Raw genomic sequence first — 23732 nt, 5'->3', positions numbered from 1 at the left:
GGACTGATCCAGAGTCTATAGAATGTTGGAAAATGACCACCAATGCATCCACTATTTCTAGGGCCACTTCCTTAAGTACTCTGGGATGCAGACTATCAGACCCTGGGGATTTATCGGTCTTCAATCCCATCAATTTTCCTAACACAATTTCTTGATTAATAAGGATTTCTTTTAGTTCCTCCTTCTCGCTAGACCCTCGGCCCCCTAGTATTTCTGGAACTTTGTGTCTTCCTTAGTGAAGATAGAACCAAAGTATTTGTTCAATTGGTCTGCCATTTCTTTGTTCCTCATTATAAATTCGCCTGAGTCTAAGGGACCCACATTTGTCTTCACTAATCTTTTTCTCTTCACGTATCTGTAGAAGCTTTTGCAGTCAGTTTTTATGTTCCCTGCAAGCTTATTCTCATATTCTATTTTCCCCCTCCTAATTAAACCCTTTGTTCTCCTCTGCTGAATTCTAAATTTCTCCCATTCCTCAGGTTTGCTGCTTTTTTTGCCCAATTTATATGTCTCTTCCTTGGATTTAACACTATCCCTGATTTCCCTTGTAAGCCACGGTTGAGCCAACTTCCCCATTTTATTTTTATGCCAGACAGGGATGTACAATTGTTTGGGCGAGGTGTAAATTGGACGAGGTGTAAATTGGGCATTGGACCCAAATTAATCTTTTTTTGTCGGGCAGGTTAGGTTAAAATTAGGGCTAAAAGGTGGGTGTATTCTGTTTTTATTTCAGATTTCCATCATTTATGATCTTTTATCTCTATTTTTAACTTGCTGTTTGATTGCAATGTTAAAAAATGCATTTGTATTCATTAAAGTGTGTTTATTGCTTATTAGTGTTGTACAGAATGATTAGAGATGAACTGTGATAGGTCACAATGTAACTGCATACTGTATACTGCATGAAGCTATTTTAATATTTTTAAATTATACGTTGTTAATCCTGTAATATATGTAAACACTAGTGGTAGCATCTGTGATGTTCCTTCAGATTATAAATTGTCCAATATATTACAGGTGGTGTTAATACACTGTCCCTTACCACTTGATCCCAGACTCTCATTCATCCAAGAAGGGATGAAAGTCCATCTCTGCTGGCTGGAAACATTCTACATGAAAGGAATTTGGTGAAGTCTGAACCTGGGCTCACAGTACAAAACTAGCTTTAATTTGGCACTGGTTAATAAAATTGGCAATCTCGCTCAGAGGCTACAGGATGGTTGGTGTGAGAAATGATAAAATATCTCTCAAATTCAGTGGGTGGTCTGAAGAAGTGCTGAAATGCATGGAGGTAGCGTAGCAGAAGCTTTACTTTGAACTTAATTGTATATAATATACTGTTTGTATTTGTATTCTGGCAATTATTTTTAAAAGATATTCACAGAAATCTGATATTACCGTTTTTAATTGCAAGACCAAAACTGTATATGATGTTAGTAACTAAGTGAAATATACATTTTTATTAATGAGAAACCTAGGTTAAAGATAGCGAGCCATAGTGAAAGACATCATCAAGGTTAAAAAGAGTGAAGGAGATTATGAAATAAATACAGGCATTAGGCTTGGGTTTCTAAAGCCTGAAGTTTGTCAGAGAAAGCAAAGACTGAAGGAGATGATACAGTTTCAAGGTCCTGGGAGAGAATAAATTGGAATAGGGTATGGTGCCATGAGTTTCGGATTTAACACCGTGTAGATGCAGAGCAGAGGAAGAGCATGTAGAAAAACATATTTGGCGTTTTGGAAGAACAAAACTATTATTAAAGTGTTGCTCTCTATCTTTTTCAGTTTACGTTGCTGATGTAATCGAAAAACATTTGCAGGCTGTTGGATCTGGAATACCAAAGTCATCGGACAGGAGAGCTGTTGTTATCCTTATACCAGTGAGACTTGGAGGAGAGAAAGTCAACCCTGAATACAAAGAGATTGTAAAGGTGGAACCTCTTACTTTAGGATCTAAGCCATTCTATGGTGTTTTGTTATAAATCCTTTTCTCATCCTAGTTTCAAATTCTTCCACCTACCTACAGGAGTTGTGCTAGATCACCATGGCAAGGATTTACAAAGGCAAATTCACATAAAATGCTTTCTGTGCTGCTTGATTTTTGACCTGTTCTGGAGTGGTGGTTGGAACACTGCAATAAACCTTGGTGTCCTTGGCCAAGGGGGGGACAGAGACATCAGCAAACATCCTGCTGCTGATTAGAAACATAGAAAATAGGAGCAGTAGTAGGCCATTCGGCCCTTCGAGGCTACACCGCCATTCAATATGATCATGGCTGATCCTCTATCTCAACACCATGGGCCCAAGTTTCCACATGATTTGCGCCTGATTTTTAGGAGCAACTGGTGGAGAACGGACTATCTTAGAAATAGCAATTCTCCACATTTTTTTTTCTGCAGTTCTAGTCAGGTAGAACAGTTCTACTTTGGAACAGAATTTTTTCTTCAAAAGGGGGCGTGTCCGGCCACTGACGCCTGATTTCAAAGTTTCCACAGTGAAAACGTACTCCAAACTAAAGTAGAATGGAGCCAGTGAAGATTTTTGTAGAACTGAAAAAACCTGTTCTACACATTAAAAAATCAGGCGCAGGTTACAAATTAGGTGTCCAGAACGAGGTGGGGGGGGGAAGGGAACTCATTAAATTCTACAATAAATCCTTATTTATACTTCTACAAATATTATACAAATAAATCCAATCTGAATAAACATTTATAAGCCAAGAAAAGATTAAATAAACCATCTTCCTACCTGTGTGAAAGTGCTTCAGGCACGGAGAATTCTGCAGCCGTTCGTGCTGAGCGGGAGGGGGGGAGGGGGAGGGAGAGGGAGGGAGAGAGTGAGAGGGGGGGGAGGGGGGAGGTCAGGTCGGATCGGATCCAGTCTGGGAGCGGGAGTCGGGTCCAGTGGGGGGGGGGGGGGGGGGGCGGGGCGGGAGCGCGGGTCGGGTCAGTGCGGGGGGGGGGGGCGGGAGCGCGGGTCGGGGCAGGGGAGCGGGTGTCGGGTCTGGTCGGCGGGGGCGGGGAGCGGGTGTCGGGTCTGGTCCGGAGGCAGGGTGGGGAGCGGGTGTCGGGTCTGGTCGGGGGCGGGGGGAGGGGGGGAGCAGGAGCTGGCCGTGGGAGGAGCCTTATTCACGCAGCCCCAGTGAGGCCATTCGGCCAGGGCTAGGGGCTGCGTGCTTCGGGCCCCTCCCACACAGTTCGGCGCCTGGAGCTACTGCACTTGCGTGCCCACTGTAGCGCGCATGTGCAGAGGTCCCGGCACTGTTTTCAGCGCAGGGACCTGGCTCCGCCCCCCCACAGCTCGTGCTGGCTGCGCCGAGGGCCAGAGGACCTGCAGGTTGGTGAAGAATACCGAGGATTTTTTTAGGCGCGATAAACGGGCGCCCAGCTCGGAGGGGCGCCTTTTTTTTTTCTTGTGGAAACTTGGGCCCCATATTCCTCTTTTTTTCCCCATACCCCTTGATGCCTTTTGTTTCTAAAAATCTATCTATCTCCCTCTTAAATATATTCAGTGACTTGGCCTCCACAGCCTTCTGTGGTAGAGAATTCCACAGGTTCACCACCCTTTGAGTGAAAAAAATTCTCCTCATATCGGTCCTAAATTTCCTACCCCTTATCCTGAGACTGTGACCCCTTGTTCTAGACTTCCCAGCCAGGGGAAGCATCCTCCCTGCATCCAATCTATCCAACCCAGTCAGAATTTTATACGTTTCAATGAGATCCCCTCTCATGCTTCTAAACTCTAGTGAATACAGGCCCAGTTGACCCAGTCTCTCCTCATACGACAGTCCTGCCATCGCAGGAATCAGTCTGGTGAACCTTCGCTGCACTCCCTCTATGGCAAGTATATCCTTTCTTGGGTAAGGAGACCAAAACTGCACACAATACTCCAGGTGCGGTCTCACCAAGGCCCTGCATAACTGTAGTAAGACATCCATGCTCCTGTACTCAAATCCTCTTGCAATGAAGGCCAACATACCATTTGCCTTCCTAACTGCTTGCTGCACCTGCATGTTTGCTTTCAATGACTGGTGTACAGGGACACCCAGGTCCCTCTGTACAGCAACACTTCCCAAGCCATCACCATTTAAATAATACTTTGTCCTTATGTTTTTCCTACCAAAGTGGATAACTTCACATTTATCCACGTTATACTGCATCTGCCATGTGTTTGCCCACTCAGTCAACCTATCTAAATCACCTTGCAGCGTCTTTGCATTCTCCTCACAACTCACAATCCCACCTAGTTTTGTGTCGCCAGAAAACTTGGAAATGTTATATTTGGTTCCTTGATCCAAATCATTTATATTGTGAATAGCTGGGGCCCAAGCACTGATCCCTGTGGTACCCCACTAGTCACTGCCCGCCACCCCAAAAAAAACCCGTTTATTCCTACTCTCTGTTTCCTGTCAGTTAACCAATAAGAACGTAAGAACAAAAGAAATAGGAGCAGGGGTAGGCCACAAGGCCCCTCGAGCCTGCTCCGCCATTCAATAAGATCATGGCTGATCTGATCATGGACTCAGCTCCCCTTCCCCGCTTGCTCCCCATAATCCCTCATCGTCCCCCCTCCCTCCCCCCCCCCCCCACCGCTCAAGAAACAGTCTATTTCGGTCTTAAATTTATTTAATATCCCAGCTTCCACAGCTCTCTGAGGCAGCGAATTCCACAGATTCGCAATCTTCTGAGTGAAGAAATTTCTCCTCATCTCAGTTCTGAATGGGCGGCCCCATATTCTAAGATCATGCCGTCTAGTTCTAGTCTCCCCCAACATCCTCTCTGCATCCACCTTGTCAAGCCCCCTCATAATCTTATACGTTTCTGTAAGATCACACCTCATTCTTCTGAATTCCAATGAGTATAGAGGCCCAACCTACTCAACCTTTCCTCATAAGTCAACCCCCTCACCCCCGGGATCAACCTAGTGAACCTTCTCTGAACTGCCTCCAAAATAAGTATATCCTTTCGTAAATATGGAAACCAAAACTACACCAAAAATACAGGTGTGGCCTCACCAATACCCGATACAGCTGTAACAAGGCGTCCCTGCTTTTATACTCCATCCCCTTTGCAATAAAGGCCAAGATTCCATTGGCCTTCCTGATCACTTGCTGTACCTGCATAATTATCCTTTTGTGTTTCATGCACAAGTACCCCCAGGTCCCGCTGTACTGCAGCACTTTGCAATCTTTCTCCATTTAAATAATAACTTGCTCTGTGATTTTTTTTCTGCCAAAGTGCATGACCTCACGCTTTCCAACATTATACTCCATCTGCCAAATTCTTGCCCACTCATTTAGCCTGTCTATGTCCCCCTGCCTCTTTATGTCCTCCTCACACATTGCCCTTCCTCCCATCTTTGTATCCTCAGCAAACTTGGCTACGTTACACTCAGTCCCCTCTTCCAAGTCGTTAATATAGATTGGAAATAGTTGAAGTCCCAGCACTAATTCCTGCGGCACCCTCACTAGTTACTGGTTGCCAACCTGAGAATGAATCATTTATCCCGACTCTCTATTTTCAGTTTGTTAGCCAATCCTCTATCCATGCTAATATATTACCCCCAACCCCGTGAACTTTTATCTTGCGCAGTAACCTTTTGTGTGGCCCCTTGTCAAATGTCTTCTGGAAGTCCAAATACACCACATCCACTGGTTCCCCTTTATCCACCCTGTTCGTTACATCCTCAAAGAATTCCAGCAAATTTGTCAAATCCTGCAGTAACTTCTGCTGAGTAGTATAGGTGTGTAAACGTCTAATGAGGACAAGATTCACCTTGGTTGTGATGCCCTCCACAGTTACATAGCCTGTTGACAGTGTCATAGCTCTCACGTATTCCCATTTGGGTAAAGTCCTGAAGGATGGTTGGTACTCTTGGAACTAAACTGAGAATGCATTAACTTTATCAGGGGTGGGGGAGGGTGAAGGGCGAATAAAGTGTAACTACCGAGAGGAACGATGGAGACATGTCCAAGATTTTCTGGCATGACTAAAGACCCCCTTTGCTGCCCATGGCAAATTGACCCAGAGACTCCTCCCAACTCTTTATACGTGGTTGCACATCTGCGCTTTGGACACATTACTGATTTGACTTCTGTTTTTTATACCAAAAAAGTGGCCGATAATTTAAAATCAAAATTAACTAACAAATCTTTCTAGGTTATAGATCAGTTTTTAATTGCCTCTTCCCTGCTGTTTGTCAACACTTCAAATGTTATTTTTTTGGATTCAAGCACTATGTGCTGATGAATCTTCAGAATTTTGCATGGTATTTTTATTTTTCATCAAACTGATACAGATTTCAGCTAGACCTATTGTCCAATCTTTGCTAAGGGTACGCTGGGTCAGCCTCTAGATCGTACTGAGCCAAGAACATGGGTAATGGGTAATTTAAAGCTCAACTGGGTAAAGAATCCAAATGGACTTTCCCTTTTTTTGATAGCTACTGGACCACTGGAATATTGCTGTTTACCAGATTGGTGGGAGTCAAGGAGTTGAATGTCCAATAAATTTAAGCATACCATCTCCACCTCCAATTTTTGCACTACTTGGACTCAGTTGAAAGGCCTTTAGTCCAGTCATCGTACAACATGGTGTCATATCATGTAACGGAAGCAACTGTATCCAGACCAAGGGTTTGTCAAAAAGTTATAATCTCTCACTTGAATAAATGCTTGTTCTGCAGGCCAGTTTAGTTATCCAGCTGTTGCAGGGGCTGCTGCTGAATTTACTTAGCGTCAGAAAGCACTTTATGGTTTTGATTTAAATTTTCACATCAAAGGTTGATCTGTTAATCTACAGAATCTGGGTTTTTCTCTCGTTCCAAAACAAGTCAGTTGAAGCCACTTTTCAAGCAGTGACATTTTTTTCAGCCCTGTTTCCCGCCCCCCCATCAGCCTCTGTTGCAGTTGCATTTCCACCACCCCACCCCCCACACCCCCGCCCCGGATTTACCTTGGGCCTGCCGGCGGTGAGGCAAGCGGCCTGAAGTACAACAATGTAAAATGGGCGAGCTGCCATATAATGTAAACAAGGCACAAAGCTTGTGTTCTGGCTGGTCTCAGTCCTCCTGGTTGGGACTGATGCTGTCTGCACCCCATTGGGGTGAAAAGGGGGCATTATCTATTTCTCGGCTATTAACTCTTTGCGGGGCTGCAGTTCCATAGTACAAGGTGACTCCAGCATCTTGGTCAAAGGGCTGTTATTTATATGTGCCTGCAGTTTGACTGCAAGGTGAATCACAACCAATTCTGTCCTTAATCAGTGTTGATGCACACACATTTCCAAAAGAGATTCTTGGATAGAATTGAGAGGAGAAACTCCTCACCTCCCTCACTCTGAGGCAATTTATAATGCACCCCCTGTCATTACAACTGAGTTTAGCCAAATCAGCACAGACTGGTATTCTGTTTTCAACTTTCTTCTGTTTGGCCCAGCTACTTATTTACCCAGCTGAGTCATCTGAGGAATGAGTACATGCTTATTTCGTATTTTCACTGAAATTAGTTGCAGCATTTTCTAAACCATTAAAGCATAATTGAATGGTCCTATAAATGAGTGTCATCTTATGGCTGTGTTTAAAAGCCTCCTGAACCACACAATAAATTACCCATTCCTATGGCCTTGAATGTATCCACATGGTAAACTTTTATTGCACATCACTTAACATATGAAAAGTTTGCTAACTGAGCATGCTTAGCTGGGCAGGTAATAAATACCTTGAATATTTCTAGGGTCAAGGTTGCTTGGTCATTTTAAAAAGTACACTGTTTTTATGTTCATTGCAGTGATTTGTCTATAAATGAAAGTCAAGGCTCACCGCTGAAACACTTGTGTTCTTGTGACCAGTAAAGATTTTCAGTTGGGGTATTTATAAACATTTTAAAGTGTAAAGACTTAATGCTAGTTTAAAAAAAACCTGAAGCTCCCTGATGACTCAATGGGTAACTAAACTTCCCAATGTTTTAATGAGCCACACAGATCAGCAGAGTCCCAGGTTCTTAAATTAGCTGATTTCTGTCAGAGTGGTGTTGGTCCCTGTTTAGAGGGGAATAGTTAGCCAGTGCCCCTGATCACTATCCATCACCCTCGCTGGAAAGTGCATATGTGTATACCTCAAGTGAGGGCAGAATCAGGCTTGGTGCCCTCTGTATAACCTGCCAACTGACCAGGAACAGGCATAACAAATATCTGTTTGGGTTGATATTGGATGACATCCAGTACTCATGGAACTATACTTAAGTATTATTTAGCATCTTCAGGAGATTAGGAGAGAAAATTGTGAGGAGGAAACTTGTTTTACTATGTCCTAATTTCTTTCTAGCTATTGCATTCTCAGGCAATGCACCAACAGTGGGTGAGGGGATGGACATATGACCTATTCCCAGATCTCATCAGAACCACTGGTTGGAATTTCATGGGAACAACCCACACTTTACAGCAGGAATAACTTTCTGCAGCAGCAATCAAGAAGCAGTAGCAGGGCATTGAGGAGTATTGTGTTCAAGTACCACCCCAGTTGAGATTGGCTAGCTCAGCACAGGGCTAGGATGAAACCTGCGACACTGCTGATGGTGATTTATTTCCTGTGGGGAAAAGTCTGGCCTGTTGGCTGCTTCCTGTGACTGAGCGAGTCTTCAAAGGTGATGGGGCAATTTTGACTGTGCGATGGTGTAAAATGGGTGATAGCGAATCAACAGCCCGTTTTACATCTCCTGATTTTTTACTTCCATTGAAGGCAATGGAAATAAAAATCAGGAGAGATGCGAGACAGGCTGCCGATTCGCTATCGCCCGTTTTACACTATCACACAGTCAAAATTACCCCTGTGCCTGTGCTTTATCTCATCAGCAAAAGTAACTTTTTTTCTGTTAGATGGTGCCACATTTTGGTAAGGGTGGAGGCGGGAGGTCTGATTTAGAGAAGCTATGTTTGGTATATTTGGCATGACTTAGAAAAAGCAGAATGTGTGCTCATACACTTCCACTTTTGTTTTTGAATAGGGGATCTTGAGTCTTGAGTTCTGCATCGGAATTATTGGTGGGAAGCCAAAGCAGTCTTTCTATTTTGTGGGATTTCAAGGTTTGTACGTTTTAATGAATGTAGATTTTTTTCTCTAACAACTCAGCAATGTAATTATAGAGTTTGGCCTTATAATCTTTGGTTGTGTCGAGACAGTATTTTAAACTGTATAACGTTCATCATCATCATCATAGGCAGTCCCTCGAAATCGAGGAAGACTTGCTTCCACTCTAAGGGCCCAAGTTTCCACACGATAAAAAACGGGCGCCCCTCCGAGTTTTTCGCGCCTAAAACGGCGCCTAAAAAAAACCTCGCGATTCTGGAGCGTTCTGCAGCTCCTTGTCTGCCTGGCGCGGCGCCCAGGGGGGCGGAGCCTACACTCGCGCCGATTTTGTAAGTGGGAGGGGGCAGTTACTATTTAAATTAGTTTTTTTCCTGCCGGCAACACTGCGTGTGCGCGTTGGAGCGTTCGCGCACGCGCAGTGTGAAAAAACCATTGGCACTCGGCCATTTTTGTAGTATTTGTAGCTGTTTAATTTTTGAACATTTTTTAATAAAAGCACATTGCCATCAGCACTTGCAGCCTTCTCACTGTGTGTCCCGTCCCCCCCCCGCGGGAAGAACGGGCGCCTCCTTCCTCTCCCCCACCCCCCCCCCCCACCCGCGCGAAAGGACGGGCGCCTCTCCCCCCCCCCCCCCCCCCCAACCCGCGGGAAGAACGGGCGCCTTCCCCCCCCCACCTGCAGGAAAGAACGGGCGCCTCCCCCCCCCCCCCCCACCCGCGGGAAAGAATGGGCGCCTCCCCCCTCCCCCCCCCCCGCGGGAAGAACGGGCGCCTCCCCCCCACTCGCGGGAAAGAACGGGCGCCTCCTCCCTCCCCCCCCGCGGGAAGAACGGGCGCCTCAGGCTGACTGCAGCATTCTCCGTGCCTGAAGCACTTTCACACAGGTAGGAAGATGATTTATTTAATCTTTTCTTTGCTTATAATTCAGGTTGGATTTATTTGTATAATATTTGTAGAAGTATAAATAAGGATTTATTGTAGAATTTAATGACTTCCCTTCCTCCCCCCCCCCCCCCCCCCCCCACCTCATTCTGGACGCCTAATTTGTAACCTGCGCCTGATTTTTTAATGTGTCGAACAGGTTTTTTGAGTTCTACAAAAATCTTCACTTGCTCCATTCTAAGTTAGTTTGGAGTATGTTTTCACTGTGGAAACTTTGAAATCAGGTGTCAGTGGCCGGACACACACCCTTTTGAAGAAAAAATTCTGTTCTAAAGTAGAACTGTTCTACCTGACTAGAACTGCAGAAAAAAAAATGTGGAGAATTGCGATTTCTAAGATAGTCCGTTCTCCACCAGTTGCTCCTAAAAAATCAGGCGCAAATCATGTGGAAACTTGGGCCCAATAAGTGTGACTGTACAGTCCAATACGGGAATTGCAGTCTCTGCTACAGGTGGGACAGACAGTCATTGAAGGAAAGGGTGGGTGGGGAGTCTGGTTTGCCGCATGCTCCTTCCGTTGTCTGCGCTTGGTTTCTGCATGCTCTCGGTGACGAGACTCGAGGTGCTCAGCGCCCTCCCGGATGCTCTTCTTCCACTTGGGATGGTCTTGGGCCAGGGATTCCCAGATGCCGGTGAGGATGTTACACTTTATCAAGAAGGCTTTGAGGGTGTCCTTGAAATGTTTCCTCTGCCCACCTGGGGCTCGCTTGCCATTTAGGAGTTCCGAGTAGAGCGCTTGCTTTGGGAGTCTCGTGTTGGGCATTCAGATGATGTGGCCCGCCCAACGGAGCTGGTTGAGTGTGGTCAGTGCTTTGATGCTGGGGATCTTGGTCAGATAGAGAACACTGATGTTGGTGCGTCTATCCTCCCAGTGGATTTGTAGGATGTTGTTAGCGGTGGGAGTCTCTTTAGATGAAATTATTGTACAAAAATTCTATCATTTTAACATTAAAGTGCATTTGCTTATGAACTATTTTTCCAACCGTGTATAGGTACTAATACACTAAATAAACATAGTGACAACATTGATAATATTTATCTCTGAACACAGCAAAACAGCAAAAATAACCTCATTGGTTTGATTTTGTTTCAGTACTGTGAACTAGAGAGGTGCTAGCTTTTGTCTCGAAGGATGAAGAGGTAGAATGTTCAAACGTGATTTCTGACGTAATGATATCTTGCAAAAATGACAATTTTGTCTAATATGTTTTGATGTGAATTACATTTAATGTACTATATTTTCAAACAGATAAAGATTTAACATAATACTCTGCAATAAAGATGCACAGTGCCTCTAAGAAGTTTACAATATGAAGTTAAGTTTAAGATACAAAATCATAAAGTATCAAAATTGTAAAGAAAATAACACTTGCAGGTAAAAAGCAACACAAAAAAGACCAATCTAAATTCCTGTTGGGCTGTAAATGGGTTTATTCATCAGCATGTTTTTCCTTTTGAGGCACTGATGAGTATACTTGTCCATTAGCAGTCTCATCCTGTTTAAGATTAAGAAATATGTCAAATGTTGATTGGTCCTGTCCCCAACCATGTTAATCCTGAAATTGTTGCTATGAATGATTTGAAAACTGGCTTTTGAATCAATTGGCAATATTTTTCCAAGTTGATCGCACCTCCAAAATGTATGGTTGGAACATGGAGGCAGAAAAGGAAGAAATAAATTATTTTAAATGATTTTAAAAAGTTAACATATTATTTTAGTCAGAAACAAAGTGAAATTCAGTTTTTTATTAGAAAAGTGAAAATAGTAGGAAAAAAGTTTGATGGGGCGCTTAAAGATGAAGGTAAATTCTTAAAAATCTTTTTACAGTTAATTTTAGTATGGTTTAGCATTAATATTCCAAACTACTGACACATGTGGCCCATGAATCTCAAGCAACTCACACTTGTATTTGTCTTTATATTTTTTATTCCCTGGTTTGTCCTGTTTGAACTTTGTGGGTTTGGAAAAGTTGTTCCGAGTGCTATAGCCTCATTAATGGGTAAAGTTAAATTGGAACTCCAAGATCTGTTAGTAACAGCAGCTTGAGATAGGTGCAGATTAATGGGAACATAGTTTTAACTTTATCCTTTTAAACAAGGATAAATACCTTGGACATTCCTGCTTCAATGGCTCCCTCAATGGCTTAACAAGTTTATCCAATCAGTAACTGATCCGTATAGGTCAGGAGGATTCCTGGTCTGATCTCTTAGCTAGAGCAGGGATGCTAAAATTGGCTTCTAGGTTAAAGAGGAGAAAATCATCTAGGCCACTGATCATAAAGCAGGGACCCGTCCTGGAAATAGGAATAATCAAGACATTGCCTGAGGGGAGGATGGAGCTTACCTGTGTTTTCCCTGTGGTCAAATATCCTGCTGATACTCATTGTCAGGGCTTGCACATGAATAATACCTATTTAGGTGAGACACCAGAGGGTGCCAGCATCTCTGGAATTCCCAACAAGGAATCAAGGACTTCAGGAGAGGATGACAGAAAATTGCAGGGGAAAAAATTACAGTATTAAAACAACTTTTGTCATTTAAGAAGCTGTATTACTGTAATATTTGTGCTTGATTTAGTGTTACAATGCATGAGCTGAAAATTTAAGGTGTAGGGTAATATAGATTGCCTGCCAGGAATTTGAAGCAGAAAGTGATACTGGACGAGCAACCCACAGGTTGTGAGTTCAAACCCACCATGGCAAATTGTGAAATTGAATTCAATAAATATGGTAATTTGACCATCAAGCTGCAGATTGTAAAAATCCAATTGGTTCACGAATGTTAGCAGGTTCCCTTCCTTGTAAGACCCGACCCAGTCTCTCCTATATCTGAATTCAGTCTCAGAATCTGTGGTTGATTGTTGATGCCCTCTGAAGTGGCCTAGCAAGACACTCCGTCTCACTGTAGAACACAATCGCAAGGGAACTATTGAACGCACCTATTGGCAATGATGTCGGCATCAGATCACAACAACAACTTGAATTTATAAAGTGCCTTTAACGTAGCGAAACGTCCCAAAGCGCTTCATAGGAGTATTATGAGATATAATATTTGACACTGAGCCACATAAGGAAAAATTAAGGCAGGTGACCAAAAGCTTGGTCAGAAAGGTAGGTTTTAAGGAGCGTCTTGAAGGAGGAAAGACGGGTAGAGAGGCGAAGAGGTTTAGGCAGGGAATTCCAGAGCTTGGGGGGCCGAGGCAACAGAAGGCACGGCTGCAAATAGTTGAGCGATTATTATCAGGGATGCTCAAGAGGGCAGAATTAGAGGAGTGCAGACCTCTCGGTTGGTTGTGGGGCTGGAGGAAATTACAGAGATAGGGAGGGGCGAGGCCATGGAGGGATTTGAAAACGCGGATCAGAATTTTGAAATCAAGACGTTGCTTAACCGGACAAGTCAAGACTCCAGAACTCCCAGCCCAGTCAACCCTGTAAAGCCCACTTCACTAACATATGGGGCCCAAGTTTCCACACGATAAAAAACGGCCGCCCCTCCGAGCTGGGCGCCCGTTTTTCATGCCTAAAATGGCGCCGGAAAAAAAACTCGCGATTCTGGAGAGCCCTGCAGCTCCTTGTCTGTTTGGCGTGGCGCCCAGGGGGGCGGAGCCTACACTCGCGCCGATTTTGTAAGTGGGAGGGGGCGGGTACTATTTAAATTAGTTTTTTTCCTGCCGGCAACCCTGCGCGTGCGCGTTGGAGCGTTCGCGCACGCGCAGTGTGAAGGAAACATTGGCACTCGGCCATTTTTGTAGTTCTTTGTAGCTGTTTAATTTTTGAACATTTTTTTATAAAAGCACATTGCCATCAGCACATCAGCACTGAGGCTTCCTTCTCACTGTCTCCTTCCTCCGCCCCCCCGCCCCCCCCCCCCCCCGCTGCGTTCGGGCGGGCAGGTCCGCACTCCCTCCCTCCCGCCGTCGGGAACGTCTTCCTCCCCCCCCCCCCCCCCCGCTGCGTTCGGGTGGTCGGTCGGACGGTCGGGCCCGCACTCCCTCCCTCCCTCCCACCGTCGGGAACGGCTTCCTCCTACCCCCCCCCTGCCGTCAGGAACGAATGAACGAACTTGTGAGGCTGGCTGAAGCACTTTCACACAGGTAGGAAGATGGTTTATTTAATCTTTTCTTGGCTTATAAATGTTTATTCAGGTTGGATTTATTTGTATAATATTTGTATAAGTATATTGTAGAATTTAATGACTTCCCTTCCCCCCCCCCCCCCACCTCGTTCTGGACACCTAATTTGTAACCAGCGCCTGATTTTTTAATGTGTAGACAAGGTTTTTTCAGCTCTACAAAAATCTTCACTTGCTCCATTCTAAGTTAGTTTGGAGTACGTTTTCACTGTGGAAACTTTGAAATCAGGCGTCAGTGGCCGGACACGCCCCCTTTTGAAGAAAAAATTCTGTTCCAAAGTAGAACTGTTCTACCTGACTAGAACTGCAGAAAACTAAATGTGGAGAATTGCGATTTCTAAGATAGTCCGTTCTCCACCAGTTGCTCCTAAAAATCAGGCGCAAATCATGTGGAAACTTGGGCCCATGGTGTCTATGTTGGGAGATCTGACTGGTCAGGAAATTGGCTGACAGTCATATCTCAGCCAACATTCCAAACTCCGCCATCACCATCCCTTGGTATGTCCTGTTTCATCAAGCAGGATAGATCCACCAGAAGCGGGGCACAGCGGTATACAGTTGGGTAGACTTATTCCTGAGAGCCCTCAACAGTGATTCTGGTCAAACATAGCCATTAAACACATCTGATGATTACCACCTTTATCCCCCCCATCCGCCACCCAACTGACGAATCAGTACTCCTACATGTTGTACCTGAAGTTCATAGCTGTCAGACTGGGACTGCATCAGGTGGTGGTACTTAACCTCATCCTCATCAATCTATCCACAATAGCACCGGAAGAATGACCACCACACAGCAATCATCAGTGGAAAGTCCAGCCCCTTGTGAAGACAAAAGTCTTATCTTCACATGATATTCACCATTCTGTAATATGGCATTACCGCTGTGCTAAGTGGCGCAGACTGAGAACACATTTAGCAGTCCAAAACTGGGCGTCCATGAAACACGGTGGTCAATGAGCCACAATTTGTAACCTCGGGGCATATCCATCACTCTTCCATCATCATCATGCTGGGAGGCCAAACCTGGCTCAATCAGGAATGTACAACGGTGTATCAGTTTGTGAATTCCAGAAGTACCTCCCAGTCCCGCAACCTGTACCACCAAGAAGGACGTGAACAGGAATATCATATGAACACTATCTTCTCCAAGTTACGCTCCAAGTCACATAGCATCCTGACTTAGACGGATATCGCAGTTCCTTCATTGTTGCTGGGTCATTGGCCCAGAACTTGCAGTCAGCGTGAAGTGACGGTGCTCACTGCTGACCTTGAAGAAAGCTGCCCACAAAGATCTAGTGATCTCTCTGATGTGAATTTAAGCTCTCCTGACCTTTGTTTGAATCTGGTGGCAAATCAAGCGAATCCTAACCGTCCAGCAACCGTGATGTCATCAAGCTGACTAAGCAGCCAATCACATTGAACAATTCTCAGACATCAAACATGGAAGTAAAATGCAGAGATTCTAATTTACTTTTTTAATAAATTTTAGAGTGAAATTAAGATTAGAACATACACTTATGATTAAGGTAGAAGCTTAACTATCATAAAGTTTAAAAATATATATGTTTAAAACTTGTAATTCTTAATAATAATGGAAAATTTTACATTGCACAAATATAAAATTAATTTTTCAGGGCCAGAACGGTTGTTCAGTCAGGAAACCGTTAAAAACCCAGTTACACCTCTTTCAACAAGGCTTGAAGTTTTAGGGTTGTTTTAACAGCGATATTCCATCATAAAAGGGGAAGATTTCATCATTGTATGTGATTTCAACTGATTGCCGGCTCAAGAGTTCCCCAGTGCAACCTGTGGCGGAGCAGTGAATGACTGACTGCATCTTCAGGATTTCAGCGTTTACGCATGCGCTAAATCCTGAAGTTGCAGTCAGTTTTGGAGGAGTAATGATGCCAAATGCTGACCGATTCATTACCACAGCAAAATCCAGGCCAATACCTTGGAATTTTTTACTTAACACTTTCAGCACAAGGACTTCAGTGGTTCAAAGAGAAGGCCCATCACCACCTTTTCAGGGCTGCCTGAAATGAGCAGCCTTGTACACCATTGTATTTGATATTTAAGTATTGTTATAAAATATGATCCATCAATGTTTTGAACAAGATCGTCATTTAAAAGACATAAATATCCAGCTAAGGTTACAAAGGAAGTCATCATCATAGGCGGTCCCTCGAAATGAGGATTACTTGCTTCCATGCCAAAAAAAGGACGAGTTCACAGGTGTTTCAATGAAGGTCCTGAACTACATCCTGAAGGGTGGAAGATGCCTGTGCGTGAATTTTTTTAACGTGGGGTGGCCGTTGCATACCAACCACCACACAGGCTTGACAGAGCTAGGTCTTGGTCCAGTGGCAAGGATTACCCAAGACAACTGGAAACCAGCTATGCTGCACGGACCTAGTGCGAACACAGTGTGGGCTGGCCCGTGTTGCACCTGGCCCCGAGCTTGCACCTCCCCTGGGCCCCGATCACGCCCCCCTACAGTCTCTCGCCGCTCCTGCTGTATCTGCCCACGCTCCAATCACCGACCTGGATCTTAATGACGTCACTCTTCACAGCCGTTGCCCTCCTGCACCAGATTGCGTTGTACCTTGAAGTGGCATGCCTTCACGCTACCCATGGCCGCCGCTCGCCGCTCCTTTTATGGTCCCGACCTGCCGCTGATGGTCTCTCGCAGGTCGGGGCCTCCATGCTGCACATGGCCGCTGCTCACGCCATTCCTTTTATGGCCCCGACCTGCCGCTGATGTTCCCTCGCAGGGACAAAGGAAGTACTTTCCTGAGGAAGTAACTAAAGGAGTAGACAGGAGATTCTCAATGGATGGAATTTATATGGACTTCCAGAAGGTATTCGATAAGGTTTCACACGAGACTCAAGTCAAAATTAAAGCTCATTAAATTATTGTCCTGGTTAGGAGATTGATTAGATGGTAGAAGACAGAGAGTAGGGGCAACGGGTATGTACTCAAATTGTAGGAAGTGACCGGTAGTGTCCCACAAGGATCTGTGCTGGGGCCTCAATATTTTACTATATTTATTAATTACTTTGATAACACAATAGAGAGCCATATATCCAAGTTTGCCGATGACACAAAGATTGGTAGCATAGTAAGTAGTGTAGACGGGAGCATAAAATTACAAAGACATTAATTGATTAAGTGAGTGGATAAAACTGTGACAGATGGATTTCAATGCAGGCAAGTGTGAGGTCATCCATTTTGGACCATAAAATGATTGATCTGAGTATTATTTATCTGGTGTAAAGCTAGGAACACTGGAGGTCCAAAGAGATTTAGGGGTCCATGTACACAGATCACAAAAAAATAATCAAAAAGGCTAATGAAATGTTAGCCTTTATAACTAGAGGGCTAGAATATAAAGGGGAGGAATTTTTGCAACCGCTATACAAAGCCCTGGTTAGGCCACATTTTGGAGTAATGTGTACAGTTCTGGGCAACGCACCTCAAAGGATATATAGGCTTTGGAAGGAGTACAGTGCAGATTCATCAGAATGTTACCAGGGCTCCAAGGCTTGGATTATGAGGAGAGATTACATAAACTAGGCTTGTTTTCCCTGGAATACAGTAGTACAGCGGGACCTGAGAGTACTTGTGCATGAAACACAAAAGGATAGTATGCAGGTACAGCAAATGATCAGGAAGGCCAATGGTCTTTATTGCAAAGGGGATGGAGTATAAAAGCAGGGAAGTCTTGCTACAGCTATATAAGTTATTGGTGAGGCCACACCTGGAATACTGCGTGCAGTTTTGGTTTCCATATTTACGAAAGGATATACTTGCTTTGGAGGCAGTTCAGAGAAAGTTGACTAGGTTGATTCCGGGGATGAGGGGGTTGACTTATGAGGAAAGGTTGAGTAGGTTGGGCCTCTATTCATTGGAGTTCAGAAGAATGAGAGGTGATCTTATCGAAATGTATAAGATTATGAGGGGGCTTGACAAGGTGAATGCAGAGAGGATGTTTCCACTGATGGGGGAGACTAGAACTGGAGGGCATGATCTTAGAATAAGGGGCTGTCCATTTAATACAGAGATGAGAAGGAATTTCTTCTGAGTGTTGTAAATCTCTGGAATTTGCTGCCTCGGAGAGCTGTGGAAGCTGGGACATTGAATAAATTTAAGACAGAAATAGACAGTTTCTTGAGTGATGAGGGGTTATGGGGAGCGGGTAGGGAAGTGGAGCTGAGTCCATGATTCGATCAGCCATGATATTGAATGGCGGAGCAGGCTCGAGGGGCCGTATGGCCTACTCCTGTTCCTCTTTCTTATGTTCTTATGTTAAGGGGTGATTTGATTGATGTTTTTAAGACTTTAAAAGGAATTGATAGGGTAGATAGAGGAACTTTTTCTACTGGTTGGGGGGGTCTAGGACAAGGGGACATATTCTTAAAATCAGACCAAGGCCGTTCAGAGATATTAAGAAACAATTTCTTCGCATAAATGGTGGTAGGTGTGAAACTCCTACTAAAAGCAGTATATGCTAGCTTAATTAATTTTAAATCAGAGATTGATAGAATTTTGCTAGAAAAGGGTATAAAAGGATATGGATCCAAGACAGGTGAATGGAGTTAAGATACAGGTCAGCCATGATCTCATTAAATGGTGGAACAGGCTCGAGGGGCTGAATGGCCGCCTCCTCTTTCTATGTTACACCCTTAGATTGCACTATCAAACAGTTAGATATTGGACATTGAATTACATTAAAATTACAACACGTCATTTGGCCCAACCAGTCTGTGTTGGTATTTATCCTCCACATGAGCAATAGTCCTAATCCCATGTGCCTGTCTTGTTCCAATATCCCTTCAACCACTTATCTAATCTATTCTTAAATGTTGACATGGTCTCTGCTTCAATCACTAAATCTGATTGCATTCCAAAGCCTTCTTTCTGTGTAAAAATAAGCTTCTCCTGCTCTTTGTCCTAAATCTCTTGCATTTAGTCTTATATCTATGTCCCCTGATTCTGGACTCTTTCTCCCCCCCCCCCCCCCCCCCCACCCCCATCTATAAAAACATTTTTTGCCAATTCAACCATCTCATCCTTGGAGCTTCCGTTGGCCCTCAGAATTATTTACGTGCCTTCTATTTTAGTATCGTCTACAAAGTTGGATATCCGTATTGCTGCATCCCTAAACTAAGATGCTTGGAGACTACTTACGAGAGTGACTATCATCACTGTACCTGAGAGACTATCTAAAGCAAGATCCTAAACTTGTAACATGCTGACTCTTGCCTCCAATGCCATTCTCTACACATTAGCCAGCTGAGAAAGAGCCTGTTCTTTCTGGACATCCCTGCACGCAACCTATTCACCACAAGTCACTGGAAAGTGCCTGATTTTCTTTCTCTTCCACAGTAAAGAGAGCATTGAGGCCAAATGATTGGAACTCAGCTATACTCTGTTCCTTTACTGACTTTTTAAAGAAACTTTTGCAAAATATTAAATGATTGAAATTGCTATGTAAAAATTTTGCTTGGACAGCGCAGTTTGACAGTTCAGAATGCAATCTTGTCTGAAAATAATAGTGTGTTGGCAAGCTAATGTGTTGGGTGTTATTTTACTCATTATACATACTGTAGAGATGAGATTGGAAGATGATGTCTGATTAGATGTTGTTGAATTTCTTATCTTCTGTTTTGTCCTTCAAGATGACAGTTTGATTTACATGGATCCTCATTACTGCCAATCATTTGTGGATGTCAGCACAAAGGATTTCCCACTTGAGGTAAAGTTTTGTATCTGGTCTAAAATGCTGACTTTATTTTCCTCTGTTTTGATGTGAATTAAAATGATTTAGTTTTGTGCTAATGTACACTTTATTCCTAATATAAACACAATTCCATCTTGGTCAAAATTACTTGTCAGTAATGTAGAAGTTGGAGTAGCTTTCGAGCACTTGCTTTTTTCATTAATTTATTTTTTGTAAACTTGGTAAGGGATGTTCATGATGGGGGAATGGAACATATTTTAATTTCAGGCACATGCAGATTAAAGGGAATGGTAGCATAGTGGTTAAATTATGGGACGAGTAATCCAGAGACCTGGACTAATAATCTGGAGACATGAGTTCAAATCCCATCTCAGCATCTGTGGAATTTAAATTTAGTTAAATAAAAAATAAAAAAATCTGGAATAAAATGCTAGTATCAATAAAGGTATTGTTGTAAAAATTTGCTTCGGTCTTCACAGTGGAAGACACAAAAACCATACCAGAAATTGCTGGTCACGGGAATGTGGGAAGGGAGGACCTTGAGACAATCACTATCACTAGGGAGGTAGTGCTGGACAGGCTAATGGGACACAAGGTAGACAAGTCCCCTGGTCCTGATGAAATGCATCCCAGGGTATTAAAAGAGATGGCAGAAGTTATAGCAGATGCATTCATTATAATTTACCAAAATTCTCTGGATTCTGGGGAGGTACCAATGGATTGGAAAGCAGCTAATGTAACGCCTCTGTTTAAAAAAGGGGGCAGACAAAAGGCAGGTAACTATAGGCCGGTTAGTTTAACATCTGTAGCGGGGAAAATGCTTGAAGCTATCATTAAGGAAGAAATAGCGGGACATCTAGATAGGAATAGTGCAATCAAGCAGACGCAACATGGATTCATGAAGGGGAAATCATGTTTAACTAATTTACTGGAATTCTTTGAGGATATAACAAGCATGGTGGATAGAGGTGTACCGATGGATGTGGTGTATTTAGATTTCCAAAAGGCATTCGATAAGCTGCCACACAAAAGGTTACTGCAGAAGATAAAGGTACGCGGAGTCAGCGGAAATATATTAGCATGGATAGAGAATTGACTGGCTAACAGAAAGCAGAGAGTCGGGATAAATGGGTCTTTTTCAGGTTCAAAATCGGTGGTTAGTGGTGTGCCACAGGGATTGGCGCTGGGACCACAACTGTTTACAATATACATAGATGACCTGGAGGAGGGGACAGAGTGTAGTGTAACAAAATTTGCAGATGACACAAAGATTAGTGGGGAAGCGGGTTGTGTAGAGGACACAGGGAGGCTGCAAAGAGATTTAGATAGGTTAAGCGAATGGGCTAAGGTTTGGCAGATGGAATACAATGTCTGAAAATGTGAGGTCATCCACCTTGGAAAAAAAACAGTAAAAGGGAATATTATTTGAATGAGGAGCAATTACAACATGCTGCGGTGCAGAGGGACCTGGGGGTCCTTGTGCATGAATCCCAAAAAGTTAGTTTGCAGGTAATCAGGAAGGCGAATGGAATGTTGGCCTTCATTGCAAGAGGGATGGAGTACAAAAGCAGGGAGGTCCTGCTGCAACTGTACAGGGTATTGGTGAGGCCGCACCTGGAGTACTGCATGCAGTTTTGGTCACCTTACTTAAGGAAGGATATACTAGCCTTGGAGGGGGTACAGAGACGATTCACTAGGCTGATTCCGGAGATGAGGGGGTTACCTTATGATGATAGATTGAGTAGACTGGGTCGTTGGAGCTCAGAAGGATGAGGGGTGATCTTATAGAAACATTTAAAATAATGAAAGAGATAGACAAGATAGAGGCAGAGAGGTTGTTTCCACAAGTCGGGGAGACTAGAACTAGGGGGCACAGCCTCAAAATACGGGGGAGCCAATTTAAAACCGAGTTGAGAAGGAATTTCTTCTCCCAGATAGTTGTGAATCTGTGGAATTCTCTGCCCAAGGAAGCAGTTGAGGCTAGCTCATTGAATGTATTCAAATCACAGATAGATAGTTTCTTAACCAACAAGGGAATTAAGGGTTATGGGGAGCGGGCGGGTAAGTGGAGCTGAGTTCACGGCCAGATCAGCCATGATCTTTTTAAATGGCGGATCAGGCTTGAGGGGCTAGATGGCCTACTCCTGTTCCTAATTCTTATGTTCTTATGCAATGTGGTTGACTCTTAACTGCCCTCTGAAATGGCCTAGCAAGCCACTCAGTTGTACACAACCACTATGAAAAACAATAATAAGAATAAAACTGGACTGACCACCCGGCATTGACCTCGGCACTGGCTAAGGACACAACAATGGCACACCCAGGCCAGTCGACCCTGCTAAGTCCTCCTCACTAACATCTGGGGATTTGTGCCAACATTGGGAGAGCTATCTCACACACTAATCAAGCAACAGCCTGACATTGTCATACTCACAGAATCATACCTGTCCCACGGGCAGGACAGACCCACCTGAGGTGGTGGCACCCTGGTATGCAGTGGGAGAGAGTGGTCCTGGGAGTCCTCAACATTGACTCCAGACCCAATGAAGTCTCATGGCTTCAGGTCAAACATGGGCAAGGAAACCTGCTGATTACCTCTTACCGCTCACCCTCAGCTGATGAATTGGTACTCCTCCATGTCGAGCACCACTTGAAAGAAGCAAGGAAGGTAGCAAGGGCACAGAATGTACTCTGGATGGGGGACATCAATGTCCATCACCAAGAGTGGCTCGGTAGTGCTGGCCGAGTCCTGAAGAACATATCTGCCAGACTGAGCCTGCAGCAGGTAGCGAGAGAACCAACACGAGGGAAAAACCTACTTGACCTCGTACTCACCAATCTACCTGTCGCAGATGCATCTGTCCATGACAGCATTGGTAGCATTGATCACCGCACAGTCATTGTGGTGATGAAGTGCCATCTTCACACTGAAGACACCCTCCATCGTACTGTGTAGCATTACCACCATGTTAAATGGGATAGATTCAGAACAGATCTGGCAGCGCAAAACTGGGCATCCATGAGGCTCTATGGGCCATCAGCAGCAGCAATATCGCTCACTCTACCGTTACCATCAAGCCAGGGCACCAACCCTAGTTCAATGAGGAGTGCAGAAGAGCACCAGGTGTAACTAAAAAAATCTGGTACCAACTTGGGGAAGCTACAACACAGGACTTGCATACATGCTAAGCAGCGGAAGCAGTATGCTATAAACAGAGCTAAGCAATCCCAAAATCAGCAGATCAGATCAAAGCTCTGCAGTCCTGCCACATCCAGTCGTGAATGGTGGTGGACAATTAAACAACTAACGGGAGGAGGAGGCTCCATGAATATCCCAATCCTCAATGATGGCGGAGCCCAGCATGCAAGTGCAAAAGTCAAGGCTGCAGTGTTTGCAACCATCTTCAGCCAGAAGTGCCACATGGATGATCCATGTTGACCTCCTCCCAGAAGCCAATCTTCAGCCAATTCGATTCACTCCACATGATATTAAGAAACGGCTGAGCGCACTGGATACAGCAAAGGCTGTGGGCCCCAACAACATCCCAGCTGAAGTGCTGAAGATGTGCTCCAGAACTAGCCGCGCTTCTAGCCAAGCTGTTCCAGTACAGTTACAACACTGACATCTACCTGACAATGTGGCAAACTGCCCAGGTATGTTCTGTCCACAAAAAGCAGGACACATCCAATCTGGCCAATTACCGCCCCATCAGTCTACTCTCAATCATCAGCAAAGTGATGGAAGGTGCCGTCGGCAGTGCTATCAAGCTGCACTTACTCACCAATAGCCTGCTCACCGATGCTCAATTTGGGTTTCGGCAGAACCACT

General features: G+C 44.3%; 1 protein-coding gene across 5 annotated transcripts in view; it reads left to right on the top strand.

Moving 5' to 3' along the window:
* The window catches only part of atg4c (autophagy related 4C, cysteine peptidase), a 92700-nt gene that overhangs the window by 57184 nt on the left and 11784 nt on the right, over positions 1 to 23732 (top strand). For all 5 annotated transcript variants that reach the window (XR_011594073.1, XM_070887062.1, XM_070887061.1 and 2 more), the window contains 3 exons: positions 1786 to 1931; positions 9002 to 9080; positions 19842 to 19918. Coding sequence is in view for 4 of the 5 variants with exons in the window: in XM_070887062.1 (XP_070743163.1) it covers positions 1786 to 1931; positions 9002 to 9080; positions 19842 to 19918 (302 nt within the window). In the remaining variant the exon portion in view is untranslated. The remainder of the gene's footprint in view (positions 1 to 1785; positions 1932 to 9001; positions 9081 to 19841; positions 19919 to 23732) is intronic.

The sequence above is a fragment of the Pristiophorus japonicus genome, chromosome 8 (genome assembly GCF_044704955.1).
Source record: "Pristiophorus japonicus isolate sPriJap1 chromosome 8, sPriJap1.hap1, whole genome shotgun sequence".
NCBI classification, from domain to species: domain Eukaryota; kingdom Metazoa; phylum Chordata; class Chondrichthyes; family Pristiophoridae; genus Pristiophorus; species Pristiophorus japonicus.
This window is presented reverse-complemented; position numbering and strand designations above follow the sequence as displayed.